Raw genomic sequence first — 15,064 nt, forward strand, 5'->3', positions numbered from 1 at the left:
AAACCAAAAAAAAAGAAACTTCTTACTGTTTGCTGCAATTTTGTATATTTGTATCTATTTTTTTATTATAGTAGTATTTTTACAAGCATAATTACAGTCATTGCCACAGAAAATAGTGTTAAACAATTTTCATGGCTGTCTGAGACTTTGAACAGTACTCTGTGTATGTATATTATATTAATGTCATATATGGATTTTTCTTTAAATAATTAACTTTCTAAAATGGTTACACTTCATATTTGACTAATGTTCAACAACAGTTTAAAACACTTTATGATGAAAGTAATAAAATAAATAAAAGCAGCAGGAGAACAGCAGTAACTGTTTGTTAATTGTAAGTTGTAAATTGTTTTGTAAAAACGCAATTAATCAAATAGCATGCACAAATACCGCTGTCACAAATTATACTCCAGTACAGACAAAATGTTTCCCTTGATTAGCTGAACTTCAATAGATCAGGGACGATAACCTCTTTTAGTGTATTCTGAAGAACATCACTTTCACTGACCTGATGTAAAAGTTTTAGATGCGATACGCTGAGGCCTCATTTTAAGCTGAAACCCACCACTTCCGTTTTAATGAGTGAGTCTGGCGGGGGCGCTGACTGCTGTCACTGTGGTTAGAGTGCACCAACCACAGACTGGGCAAAAGTCAAAGATCATCCTTTCTTTATTTAATTTCCAGTTAAAACAGCCGTTTAGTGCAAGTTATTCTTTTTTCAGAAGTTATTTCTGCGAAGATTAGATAATCCACAGGCAGGACAGTCAGTGGACAACAAGTACACAACGAGATTCAAAAATAATGCATTTCAAGCTCTCCTCTTAAATCACATATGGAATTATGTTGTTACCAAAAAAGTAAAAGTGTACTCTTAGATTCTTCACTCTTGTTTTCTATTTTTATAATCTTAATTCTTGTTTTCAGTCTCTGTGAGCTGGCCTTTCTCTAGATGTATAGATATGTGTAAGCAAACATTTGCATTAGACTCATCATGTCTTGTTCTGAGTAAACAGGAAGGCGACTAGCGCTGTCGCCTCACAGAAAAAAGGGCCTGGGTTCGATTCCCGGCCGGGATGACCGGGGTCCTTTCTGTGTGGAGTTTGCATGTTCTCCCTGTGTCTGCGTGGGTTTCCTCCCACAGTCCATGTATGCCTGTCTGTCTGCCCTGCGATGGACTGGCAACCTGTCCAGGGTGTATCCTGCCTTCTGCCCGATGACAGCTGGGATAGGCTTCAGCACCCCACCGCGACCCAGAATGTATGAACATGAGCCTCAATAGAAGAGAAAAGACTCAAAGTAAATCTGATCTTGTTTGTACAAAGACCTAAACGTGTCACAGACTTGATTAAATTTGAATAGCGACCTACACAGGCCTCCTAAAAAGGGGGAAAGCTTTCAGGGCCCCTGGATTATATCCAATATGTTCGTATGTTCTACGGTGCACTTCATAGTCAGCATGTGTGATAATGTCCAGGCCTGAAACTTCTGAACTGAGAGGCAGGGTGTTCCCTTTAAAAAATGTAAGGAATTACTGCATTAGACAGCCAAAGAATTATGGAGGAGACGACTGACATGTTTTAACTCAACACGACTTTTTTACTGTCTGGATTTATTCATTCATATTTGTGTTTGAAATAGAGGTTGTGACTGTTGGGGCCCCTTCAAGGTCAGAGGCCCCAGAGCTTCAGCCCACATAAGCCTAGTTGTTGATCTGCCTGCGGCTGAAGTCGTGTCGTTCTCCCTCAGTTAAACACTCAACAACTCTCAAAGACATTAAAGAGATTGTTTATTAATGTTATTTATTTGCTTAGTGTGATGAGCTATTATTTTATAATTACAAATGTTGCTATACTGAGCCACTGCATGATCTCTGATACTTGATCTTTATAGATTCTGCATGTTTACCTGGTGATGTAACATTTCATCAATCTGTCAGTCTGGTCTGTTTTAAACGCTCATCTGGATTGATTTTTATCCCTAACAGCTCAAAGTTCATGATTATGTGAAATGGTGGCTTGGTACAAATACTGATAGTTTATTATTTAATGGATTAAGCCCATTGTTAGAATTATAAATTACCAAAATGCACTGCATTCTTCATCCACAAGATGGCACCATTTCACAGCTTTTGTCAATGGGAAGAAACAGACATGGGTGGAATAACCACACACACACACACACACACACGACACCGGCCTATCTGCATCACTACCACAGCAGCAAGATCAACATACTTCAGCGCTCAAGCCGGAACCCAAATATCCCAAACACGTTTTAACTGATTAATTTATGACAAAAAATAAAACCTGAAATACAGACTACATGTAGATCTAAGCAGCAAACATCAGCTCCATTACAAGTAAATGGCCAAGACACGCTCAGTATTTTGTTGCAATAGTGTAAACACTGCTTACTGCTGCTCTCTTAGGTGATGTTTCTATGCAGATAGCAGACCTGGATTACAACAATGTGGTTGGGTCAAGGGAATCTTTAGAGGTTCATGGATGGGGGGGCTAAGCCTGTGCTAGGTGGTTCGGGGGGTATAGTTCCCAAAGAAATTCTTTTTAACGGCTCAAAAATGTTTATAATGCACTTTTAGAATAGCGACAGCCAGAAAATGTCAAGTACATCAGCCGTGTTAAGTAGATCAAAAATGGTTATTTAGTCACATTGGCACACAGTAGATCTGTCTTTTCACAGTTTGCATTGAGTGCAGAGCTAATGTAACAAACACTATGTCCACCCACTTACAACAGGCAGAGATCAAGCAAAGATAAGTCAAACAATGCTCTCTCCTTTCTCTTAGATAAGCTGCACGATCCTAAATACTGTATTCAAACACAGATTTTACATCAGTTCAGTCTCGGCTGGTGCCATCAGAAAGAATGTGATCTCGCTTCGAAGGGCATGTTTAATAAGCCAGGTGACAGAATTTCATGGTCACTGTGACAAATATTATATTGTCTCAGTTAAGTTAGATTAAATTCTGTTTTAAGTTTGACTGAAAGCTTAAACAACTGTCCCTCGCTTTCTTCATGATCACTCACCTCCATCAGATCTGCTCCTTCAGTCCTGTCAGTCTCCTTCAGCTTCTTTTTCTCCTTCTTTTTAACTAAAAATCTCATCTGAACGGCCTCTGACAGAGCTGCAGCCTCTTAATTTCCATCCACAAGTTGAGGAATTGAGGGATATAAACTGTGTTATGATGACCTTTTTTCACACAAAGCTGAAGAGAAGTCAGCATCTCGTTTGAATTTTCCACCTTAAATGCTGCGGCAGTTTCATTCTGGCACCTGGCAAAATTCAAATTCAGGGTGAATTCAAACAACAATCTGGAGAACAGGAAGCCAAATTGAGCCCCGTCCTTCACTGACATCAGCTTATACTGTAAACATCCATACATAGCAAATACTGGTATCATTGTTTCCAAACACTAAAGAGAAATAACAAAAAAGACTATAAAGAGCTGTCAGCCATGTTATTTCTATCTCTCTCGTTTCTTTACACTCACTCTCACTATGAAGTTAAACCAGAGAGTCTGTGGGTTAAACTGGTTAGCTGGTCAGCTAGTCAGTGTTAGCCTGACCCAAAGTTAACTCAAGTCAGCTGGAGTTAACAAGCAAACAAGTAAAAAAACACAGATATCCAGCTATACTGACCATAATTTGCCACAAATCCTTATTGTAGGTGGACATATTCACGGTTTAACACTGTTTCACTCTGTATATTACAGATTTTGAATGAGGTCTAATGTTTATTCTAGTGAGCTTTAAGCTAAAACCCCGTCTTCAGCTCGGTTACCGGTCACTTTGCGGTGCATAAACAGAGCCCCTCCCCCAGGTCTGATCTAATTGGCCTACAACGAGTGAGGGATAATCTGATTGGCTGAACGTTACGTTAGTCAATCTCTGGAAGCACCGAAGAGGCAGCGCTGCATCAGAGCAGCAGCAGCGCCTCCTCCAGGTCGCGCCCTGCTATTACAGTCTATTGTAACTGACCATTAACTATAGATGATTGGTACTAGTAATGCACATTTACTTGGGAAGGGGGACTAAATAACATTTGGCGGGGATAGGTGGGCTAATTGGGTAAAACCATTGAATCAATCTCTGATGTTGGATTTGAACTGACCTTGCTCATTGCTTTGGCCATTGATTCAAAGCTGGAAAATCAACTACGCTGAGCACTGAGCCAACATTGACTCAACAGCTCTCACTGAGGGCTGAACAGATGTTAACTGTTAGTACGATGCTGATTTAATGCTGAAACAAATGTTTATGACACACATTTTCTAAACTGCTTATCCTTCTGGGTCATGGGTGGGAGCTGGAGCCTATCCCAGCGGTCATTAGGCGGAGGGCAGGATACACCCTGGACAGGTAGCCAGTCCATCGCAGTAAATTCAGTGCAGTGTTTATAAAACATAATTAACTTATAATTATAGGCATAGGCTCCAGCTCCTCCCACGACCCAGAAGGATAAGCAGCTTAGAAAAAGTGTGTGTGTAATTATAGGCATTTAGAGGACACTAATCCAGAAAAAATGACAGTAGTGGACAAGCACAGCTTTTACAGACTTACCCAAGGACATTCATTTCAACATGGCAGCGCTGCTTGGATGGGGATTGAACACATCACCATATTGTCTACCTCTGACTAGTACGTGGGGAGTGGGATGGAAGGGGTACTTGCTAGCTTCAATTCACATCAGTGCTTTTTCTGTCTTTGCACAACAAAACTTTCAGTGCAACAATAGAGAAGTGCAAAGGTTATGTAAAGTATAAAAAATACACAAAACTATCAAAGAATGCTATAGTAAGGAGGTGTTAAAAAGTCTGTCTATCTAAGAGATGAAGGAATGTTCTCATGTTGGTTTATTATAGAAAACCTGAAGTGTACATCACTATACAGAGCACTTTCAGGGGTCATCAAGCAGCTGGATGAGGATCTTAAACTAAAGATAACTGGCTCTTACAAAAGCAAGAGAAGACTTTAAAAGATATCTAAAAGATATCTAAACACTTCTTGTTTATAATCTTTACTGGCCAAAAAATCTTTAAGAAGTGGAAGTTAAAGAGAACTGTTACAACTCAACAATGATCTGAAAGACCAAGACAAATTTGTGAAAAATAACTGCTTATAAATAGTCAGATATGCAAAACAAAACCCCCACCTCACTGCCAAAGGCCTACCTGAAGATTTGGCTGGCGCTGGCATAGTGATGCACCGGCCCATTGTGCAATGTTGTTGTACTAATATGATCTGCATACAGGAGTCTTCAGAAGGACACCTTAACTGTGATATCACAAAAGTCAACATATGAAATATGCAAAACAACATTTAGATCAGCGATTTGGGATCTGTTTTGGAAAAATTTAACTCTGACTACAATCACTAAAGGTATGTTTGGAGGGGGAAAAAGCATGGGGGTGGATTTATTTTGCTTTGGGGTTGTTTGGCAGGGTGGTAGAAGAAATTCTAAGAAGAATTAAGAAGAAATTCCTTCTCAAAACCCACTTACTCAGTTTTCATATTTAGCATTTATTCTTAGGTAAGAACACAATCTACACATACTCAAGAGCACAAGAATGTAAACAATTTTTTTGTGGTTTAAGAACACGTCAGGAATTGATGTAGACTTTTTCTTAGAACCTTTCTCAAAAACACACGTAAGAACCTTAGGAAGATATTGGTGAATGAGGCCCCCTGATCTAAAATATCTCAAAACCAACACTGAATTATTTTGATATACAAAACACATGGCCATCATTCCCAGATTTGAACATAACCCTTTCTGTCAGTGTGTTGTGCATGTAAAACGACCTATGAACATTTCCAAACTAGAAGGCATAGCTGGGTAAACCATCCTAAATCAAGAATAGAAAGACTGTTAACTGGCTGAGCGAAGGGGTGCCCAAACTTATGGACATGCCACATTTTATGTTAATTCCATGCTGAGGTGGTGTGAAATTTTTAGAGTTTGAAAATCAATGAAATATGTAATTTGACTGTCTACAAATGGCATTGCAAATGGCAATTATTGGAGCCCAAGCACAAAACACCAGATGGAGCCAGTATAAATAAAAGCTTTTGGAATGGTGTCTATACTTATCTGTCAAAGCAAAAGGCAAAAATCCAGAAATGAAAGCAGACAAGAGTCAATAACAATAAGATGTTAAGCTTGATACTGTTCCAGTGCATGTGTCAAAAAACTCTTACTTTGAAGCACTGTAGCCATGCTTAAGTCAAAAATACATATGATCATGATGACATCCAAAGCTTAATCTGGGACACAACCATGTGACTGCTCTGGAAACTGATTTCATCCTTTTTTTTGCTGTTCAGACTATCAAAATCAATCTGAACATGCCAAAAATCAGATTTGGCCTGGCAAGCTGAATAAACAAGGCCTAAAAGAAAGGCTCAGTAAGCAGTGCTAAAAGACTAGGAATACTTTGCAAACTAAAGGTGAAACAGGGGAGCTAATATAGGAAAACTAATTAGGAGTGTATAAACAACAGGTGTGTGTAACTATGACATCTAATCTGAACTCGGGGGAGGAGGCCCTCTAGTGGCCAGGCTGAGGAATGGCAAAAGCATGTACTGACATCTATACAGCAATTCCTGTATTTTTTCAGTTTATGTTAAAAGCCTCTGGACTACCCCACTACAAAAACGGGTTAATGTATTTGTACAACACTCATTAAAATGTATTAAGAGCACATCATTGCCATGACGATAGTTAAAAGCATACTGAAACTCTTTTGATTGTGCGATCCCTACATTACTTAAGCTACTCATTACTTTGTGCGCACTGTGGTTTATACGCACATTGTTGGAGAAATTATTCACTGCTTGTAGCTAAAACGTTTCACAAACAACAGTTTAAAATCATACAATTCCCGAACACACCAGAAATTGCTTAATAAAACACGATTTCCATATTACCTCTGCACAAGTTCTCAAGTTTAGCTCATCCCTGCAGCCAAAATTGAACGTTTCAAAACAGTAGGTGAAAATAATTAACATATAAAGTATTGTCATAATTTAAAAAAATCGTATGTATCATCTCAAAATAATCATAAACACATTTTTTGTTGTTTTGTTTGGAAGAAAAAAGTTTACAAAAAGAATCTGAGGCAAACAGGGGTTTACATTGCGTATGTCATTGGTTAGATAGGTTTTTGTGCTTTTGTTCATTGGCAAACCTGCCCAGCGGAAAACACCTCTTTTAGTAAATCTGCCCCTTATTAAATAAAATAACTTAGACATTAGCACAAGCCATTCAACATTCATCAGTTCCAGGATCATAATTGCACATTTACTTACTAATAAAACATTCACAAATACAAAAATGCCAAAAATATCAAGCAAATGACATCAGCATCAACAGCGTCACAGTTAGTCAACAGTTTTCTGTATTTCCTTTATTAGCACACAAAGAGGAATTACTATACAGTCAGTGAGACAAACCTTTACAAAGTTATAAAAAAGGAATGTAATACTTACTGTTAAGTGTTAGTAAACCAACATTTAGACTTTTCAAGACCACCCCAGCTAGAAGTGAATGTTAATTCATACTAAACTCCGGCTGAACTAGAAATTAGCACTATTACAGTTGTTGAAGGAACAACAGAACTGATTAGATTAGATTAATAGATTAGATGCAACTTTATTGTCAGATTACAGGTACAGAGAGAATGAAGTGATGTAAAAATTACAAGCATTAAGTAATGAGGGCTCATAGAATATGTTGGGCAGGTAATTTCTCAGTGACATAAAAAAACAGATTGAACTTGTATTCCTACCAACTGCAAAGTTCTTACATATGCTGAATACTGATTAATCTTTAAGGAAAATAATCAATGCTTTACAGACAAAACAGAAAAGATGCTACACATATAAAACAATAAGAAAATAGTCTAAACAAAATTTTGTCCTTAAAAAAGTCATCTCTGTGTAAAACAGTACATATAGTGAAGTCATACTATTACAGAATAGCTGATTAGTCAAGGCAAGCAGGTGTTTGATTTTTGTGCTACAAAAAATAACAATAAAAAAATGAAATGAAATTAAAAAAAAAGATGTGCAGAAGGAGGATGTCCTCCATTCTGTTCCCTTCAGCAGTTCAGCTGTGCATTAGCTCTTCCCATACAAAAAAGCAAGTAAATAGTATGTATCCAAAAAATATATATATAAAAATGATTTGAAAAAATCATTCTCTGTATGTTACAATGTTTCCCCAGTGACATCATTTTTATAAGCAAGCAAGTGAGAATGATCACTTTTGTGCATATTTTAAATGGCAACGTTTTCATCTTGTTTAAAAATGTACACAACACTTTAGAATGAAAAGTTTTTCCCTATTAACTTTTTTTTTGGTAAAGAAAATGGGTCTCATTCACTAACACTGCACACAATTGATCTCCTTCATGCACAAACGGGTCTAAGGTTCTGTGATACATTATAAGTTTAGAAAATGAAAGTATGTGTTTCAGTCTGTGATGGATTCATTTAATTTTTCATTGCAAGCGTGGACTGGCTAAGGCATGCGTTAAGCTATTTTACTATCATTGACTGATCCAGATAATCTTTCCTCTGAATTCCACTGTTTATCCCTATAACGGCCCAGAGGAAGATATCTGGTGCAAAACTGAATTCGGTATGGAACAGTGAAGATGAAAATCAAAATATGGATGAAAAACCACAGCACGCTCGAATGTACAGCAGAAATGTAAACAGACAGATTAATAAAAGTCTAGCTGACACATTCGTTTACAACCATCATGTGATGACAGCTGAGTACACTGTGTCCTCTGGCCATCAGGCTTCTGTAATAAGCAAAGAGAAAAAATTATTAGGGTCGAAGTTACTCTCACAATCGAAACACATGTAAACTCCTCAGGGTGAACTTTCTTCATACTTCTTAGGTAATAATATTCACTTAATTTGTCAAAGAAACTTGGTATATATGCAGTTGCCATAGAAACAAGGTAAAATTTCAGCAATGAGGCAGATTTGTGTGGTGGTTATGCTATGCTTCAGTGGTGTACATTGTCTATTTGCAGTATAGTGCATTTTTGCAGTATAGTACTGTAGAGACATGAATGATAAGATGATAGCTACATAGAACCATGTAGAACCATGAACACTCAAAGAACCCTTTGCACGATTAAAGGGTTCTTTGCAGGTTGATGAAAAATGTGCTGTAAATGAAGCCTTTTAAAAAGGGTTCAATAAAGCACCAAAAAAGGGTCCTGCTATTGTTACAGTGTCAAGCTTGACAGCAGAACCCTTTTTAGTGCTAAATAGAATACTTTTCGAAAAGGTTCTAAGGAGAACTGTCTACAACACATTCTCCATCAACCAGAAGAACCCTTTTATGATACAATGAACCCTTTAATCATGCAAAGGGTTCTTTGAGTGTTCATGGTTCTAAATAGAAACATTTCTTTGCTAAAGAACCCTTGAAGAACCATCTTTTTTTTAAGAGTTTCCAAACGCATGAACTTCAACACATTACCAGTTCCTTTGAGTTTTTTTCCAGTACTGAAAGTATGGAGATTTAAAAATGCTAAGTTCAAAGAGGTTCAGCAACTTCAGAAATCTTTCTGAAATAATTGCACATCACTGTAATGGATTTGTGATGTACTATAATTGATAATGCATAATGAATTTAGTGTTCCAGTAGTGCCAGTGGTTTTCATTTTGTGTTTGGAGCCTCTGCTGAGAATCTGGATGCAAAAAAATTGGGATAACTATATTCGAGACGTATAAAAAACAAGTTTTCCCCACTTTTTGAGTAAGCTAACATCATTCCTGGAATGGAAATGATATTGCACATAGATTTACACATAGATGCAGTGCACACAGCAACATTACGGTACATCTTACCATGTTTTGTACTATTCTTGCACAAAACATTGTATCAGCAATATGTGCTTCTTCTTCAGCTTTCTGCTTTGCTTGAACCTGAATGACAGGAAACAAATCATTTTGTTCAATACAAAGTTTGCTTTTTATAATGCTGATTGAGAACACGATGGAGGACAGTTTACAAGCATATGACTTAGAAAATAGAGATTATAAGGGCGGTTTAAAGATACATGCCTTTTTGTTTGCCTTCGCGGAATTTTTTGTATACCACGTACATAACAGCTGATACCAGTAACAGTACTAGCAGCACAGGTATCAGCCACAGATGCTGGGGGTGTTCTGTAATGGAAAAGTACAAAATCAATTAGTCTTTACCAGGGTCTCTCTTATAAAATGACACAACAAATCAAAATATTAAGGAAAAGAAAATAATGTCATTGTATTTACTAAATTCTTTCCCAAAGAAGCAAAGAGAGGTTTAATTAATTAAGTAATTTTGGAGCATTTCTGTTGGTCCATTCATCATGAAATCTCCACACCATGTAAAGGACAACCACTGAGTTCAAATTATATAGTAAAATAAAAATCAACAAAAATGGAGATACATGTTTTTTTTTTTATTGTACAACAACTATATGATGGCCTACATGCAACACAGATGTAGTTATGTTATAATTTAAGTTTGGCGGGAGGAGCATGGCTGAAACCCCTCCTTCTTCCAGTCTAACACCCTATAAATTCACATCCTTACCTTCCATTTCTGTGACAAAGTATTCATAATCCCCACCACCACCCTCCTCCCTGTTCCTCACTTCTACATCAGTCCTACTACAGCTATGAGGAGGTCTGGTCTTCTAACTACAGACAGAAGCTGCCCAGAACTCCAGCCCAAGTTCTCAGAGTTCTTCCCCCTCCCTCACTCAGTCTTCTGTACCACCACCATGTTGAAGGCATGGTCTGAACTCACAAACTTTTTGACCCACATTTCTCCTCACTTTCAGACCATCACAGGTTTTGTCTATACCAGGCCATAAAGTTTTTTTTTGGGATAAATAAAATAGTTTTAAAATCTATAGGTACAAGTATTGATATTTTATTATTTAATCATGAATTATCTAAATTAATGTTTGTCTGAGCTCACAGTGGCACTGTTTCTTTCTGGCAAGATCAAGGTTTTTGTCAGTAGAGTTAATGTTAGGAATGGTCTGATAGCGTAATGGATAAAAATACTCACTCTCCGCATGGGGGGATGGTGTTGCATTGGCTGTTTGGGCACAAAAAAACATCAGTCATATACCTACAACAGTCACTGGATGAGACGTCTGACACCTTAACACATTCGCCTGCCATTGTAACCTGCTCTGGATGAAATATTTGTTTAATATGTAAGAGAAAAAGCCTGTCTTGAATGTTGCTTTGTCTGCTTCACAAATAATAGCGTATTCCAAATATGTAAATGTAAGAACAATGTTTTTGTAATGTTCATTTGTATAATTTACAATTTTATTTTTCTTCAATAAGCTTAACAAGCTTTAAAAATTATGACTGAATCGCATCATGGCCGAAGGATCATTATATCATATCGTGGGAGCTGCTGTGATTTCCACCCCTACTAGGCCATCACTACATGGCTCCAAGTTAAACAGTGTCATGTTACTATAATATCATACACAACAAGTGTAGGAACTACATCACAATTACAAAGGTAGATACATAGATGAGTGATATTCAGGTGAATATCACTTAGCAATACAGGTAAACATGTTTTTACAATGTACTAAGTAAATCAAAGTAAAAAACATATAGAAGGGCACTAATAAATGACCCACATCATTTGAACAAACTGAGAAGGTAAACAAAAGATTTCAGAGATTAACAGAGGCTTCTAGAATGTTCAGAATGAATAAGGTAATGAAGGAGACATCAGTGCAGTTAAGCACATTAATGCTCATGTATGTGTTGTACCTATGGTAGAAGAGTTCTGTGTGCAGGTTCTCTTGACTGGTACTGTCTGGTTGCTGATGGGATTGGCTGCCACACAGATGTAGGTGTCGTTATCACCATGTTTAATTTCCAGAGGTAGAGAGAGGGTGCTGTTAGAGGAATCACTGACGTTGGAGAGTAGTTGGCTGCCTCTGAACCAGGAGAGAGTCACCTTAAACGCATTCCTCACTGAACACACCATAGAACAATTTGGATTTGATGGCATTTTGGATCCTGACTGGTTTTGTCGAAACCCATATTTAAGGGTGGGTACAGGCACTGGAGCTGGAAAACAGAACAAGACTTTGTCTTTCAAATAAAATGTTGTTGAATATATTCAGTTATGGCTGATTAGACATTGACAGTGAAACAAATTCAATAAATCACTGTCGGATATTTTTACCATCTGCTGATACGGCAACACCTGACATGTGGCATAAACCCTTTTTAACCATCATCTGAGAAAGCAGAAAGAAATTGGCTTACCATACACGGTGACTCTGAATTGCTTCGTTGATGTCTTTTCACTCATGAGCTGTTGTTCATAATCTCCAGAGTCAGTTGTTCTGATGTTGCTAATGGTCAGAGATCCAGTCTTTTTGTCCATCTTCAGTCTGTTTTTGAATGTCCCATTAAATGTCCCATTATAAAAACTGACACTGTCTGTGTTAACTAGCTGTGCTATACGAGTGTCTCCAAACATCCACCGTATCATATCATCACTCTTTATACCAGTCAGATTAGTCCTCAGAGTTACATTTACTCCCTCTTTTACTTCTATGGTCTCCACTTTATCCTGTCCAGCCGCTCTCACATCTGGAAAACATACAATCATTCAGAGAGATGTGAAATAAGCAGTGTGTGTCTGAACAGCTACCACCAAAACTATGAAAAATATATGAATCCTAACGACTCATTCAATTATGTGAAACTCAATTAAAACTGGCTTCATAAAATCCCTCATAGATGAGAGTCCAAGAGAGCACAATTGGTCTCGCTCTCTCTCTGAGTATGCAGGCCCTCCCTCTCCTCCTCCCTATCACTCATTGTGGTGCTGGCCAGTGGGGCCAGCTGTTAGCTAACATAACAGAATTGCGAGTTAGCATTCTCCTCCAAGCATGTTGAGCTGCCCAATGATGTTGCATTAGCAGCAGTTTGAAAAGGTGCAGTGACTGGCTTCACATGACTCAGACAAAGCATGTGCTAGCCTTCACCCTCCTAGCACTGGTTGTACTGTGTGAATGGGGGGAGACCTAATTAACAGGTAGAATTGGACTAAAATTGAGAAGGAAACTGGGGAAGAAATGTCAATGTCAGTATTTCAAATATAGTGAAACTCAGGAATGATAAAAATAGTTCCACTAGGCTAAGAAGTGTTGTGTAGACAGGCTTGCTTTCACTGCCCAGATGAATGTTTTCCAGTTTCAAGGTTGGAAATATGGTGCAAAATTAAATTTAAACACTGTTTAAATAAAACAGCGAATTTTAAATACTTACACATTCATTTTGTGAGACAGCTCCTTACTAGCATCCCATATGCCTAATGCCTTCTTTTTTTAGTAAAACTCTGTGACCTTTCCTTTTTTATTGAGCATGACTTTTTCCATCCTTTGTGCCCACTTGATTTATTTAGCACTGATTTATTTATTTTTTTTCAGTTCAACACAAATAAATGTATGCACAAGTCCCTAAACCTTGAAATCAGTTTTGGCAAACCTTTAGACAGTAATCTAGGAGTCTGTTATCATAATTAAGACTTAGCTGGAGAGCTAGCTAAATCTAGCATATATTTATGAGATGAATTATCAAACAAAACCACGGAGAACCGTGTCTTTGCCAGCACTGGATCAGAGAATTTCTGATGCTTGAGCTGACTCTGACTGGATGATAATTGCATCACACACCACAGCTATTATAATAAGAGTCCTGTATTACTGTACTGTTTAAATAAGGTAACTTTATTTATGTTCAGTAACCTTAACAGTTACTTGTAATCGACATCATAATATTTCCCATCCTGTATCCTGTCCTATGTCCTCTATCATAGACATTTGCGTGACAAATGGCATGCAGCTGGTGCCGAGCCAATAAAATCAGGCTTGCCTAGTCTCGTTACTGAACTGAAAGACAGCCAGCCAACTTATGGAGGTAGACCATCTTATCACCCATCTTATCATACATTCAGGAGAATGCCACTGTCAATGTGGATGACCCCCCACTGTTTGACCAGGATAGATATTGTTGATGTAGATGAAGCCCCACTCCTAAACCAAATCACTTTATTTGATAACTCCAGCAGTTCATTAGAAGGATTTTTATACTTTTATAAAAAGATATGTGCATCTTTTATACTGTTTTCCTTTGTGATATTGTTACTAATTCATTAGCATCTTTTGATTGATTTCACTAGGTGTTAAAAAGCAGTGTCTATGAATTCAACACAGTTGTGTGTTTGAAAGCAGTGTTTGAGCAAAGTTAATATTTAGAGTTACAGTTTTTCTGAAAGACTAGTGAAGCAGTTCATTGTGCATCTAAAAACACACAAACCACTAAAGCACTTCATACACGCTTCAAAATCAGCTCTTTCTAAACTTAGGAGCTAGGAGCCTCAGGGGGGCCTCAGCCTCCGAAGGGGGCTTAAATACTTTGCACTGTAAAAAATGGCTTGTCAGATCAACCTAAAAAATGATTTAATGTACAAGTAAATTAACTAGTTTTATTCAACATAAATTAATACTTGGAGTGAACAAATCTTTCAATCTATGTAATGTTGTGAGTTAAATAAACTAGTTCAATTGTTTGTTACTACATGAAGAAATTTATTTAGGTTGATCTGATGAGCCATTTTTTACAGTGTATCATTGATTTTGTTGCTGCCATTTAAATGGGATGTTTTGCCCCTTGCATTACGACTCAACGTTCAAGTTTCTCTTTAGGTACACAAATCTTACACAAAGCATAAACTGTCACCCAATAAAATATTGCACATTAACCATTAATAAGGCTAGTTTTGTAATATGATATACTATTATTAATTTTCTCAAAACAAAAAAAGATTAAAATTTGCATTGCTGATAATGCACAGGAACATTATGTGAACTATTGTTTTTGTATTTGGGGGGGATTACGATACTGCTGTCCAGGGTCTTGCAAGACCCTAATACATGCCTGACAGGCGGTATTGTAATATATATTACAGCTGCAAT

The 15,064-nt window shown here is 37.5% G+C and overlaps 1 protein-coding gene across 1 annotated transcript in view; it reads right to left on the reverse strand.

Annotated features, from left to right (window-relative positions):
• Positions 1-11,823: 11,823 nt before the first annotated feature.
• The window catches only part of LOC118803753, a 34,757-nt gene continuing 31,516 nt past the window's right edge, over positions 11,824-15,064 (reverse strand). Inside the window, exons 15-16 of the mRNA XM_036564241.1 lie at positions 12,345-12,674; positions 11,824-12,143 (exon numbers count right to left, since the gene is read on the reverse strand). Coding sequence (XP_036420134.1) covers positions 11,824-12,143; positions 12,345-12,674 — 650 coding nt within the window. The remainder of the gene's footprint in view (positions 12,144-12,344; positions 12,675-15,064) is intronic.

This window comes from Colossoma macropomum, unplaced genomic scaffold (genome assembly GCF_904425465.1).
Source record: "Colossoma macropomum unplaced genomic scaffold, Colossoma_macropomum, whole genome shotgun sequence".
NCBI classification, from domain to species: domain Eukaryota; kingdom Metazoa; phylum Chordata; class Actinopteri; order Characiformes; family Serrasalmidae; genus Colossoma; species Colossoma macropomum.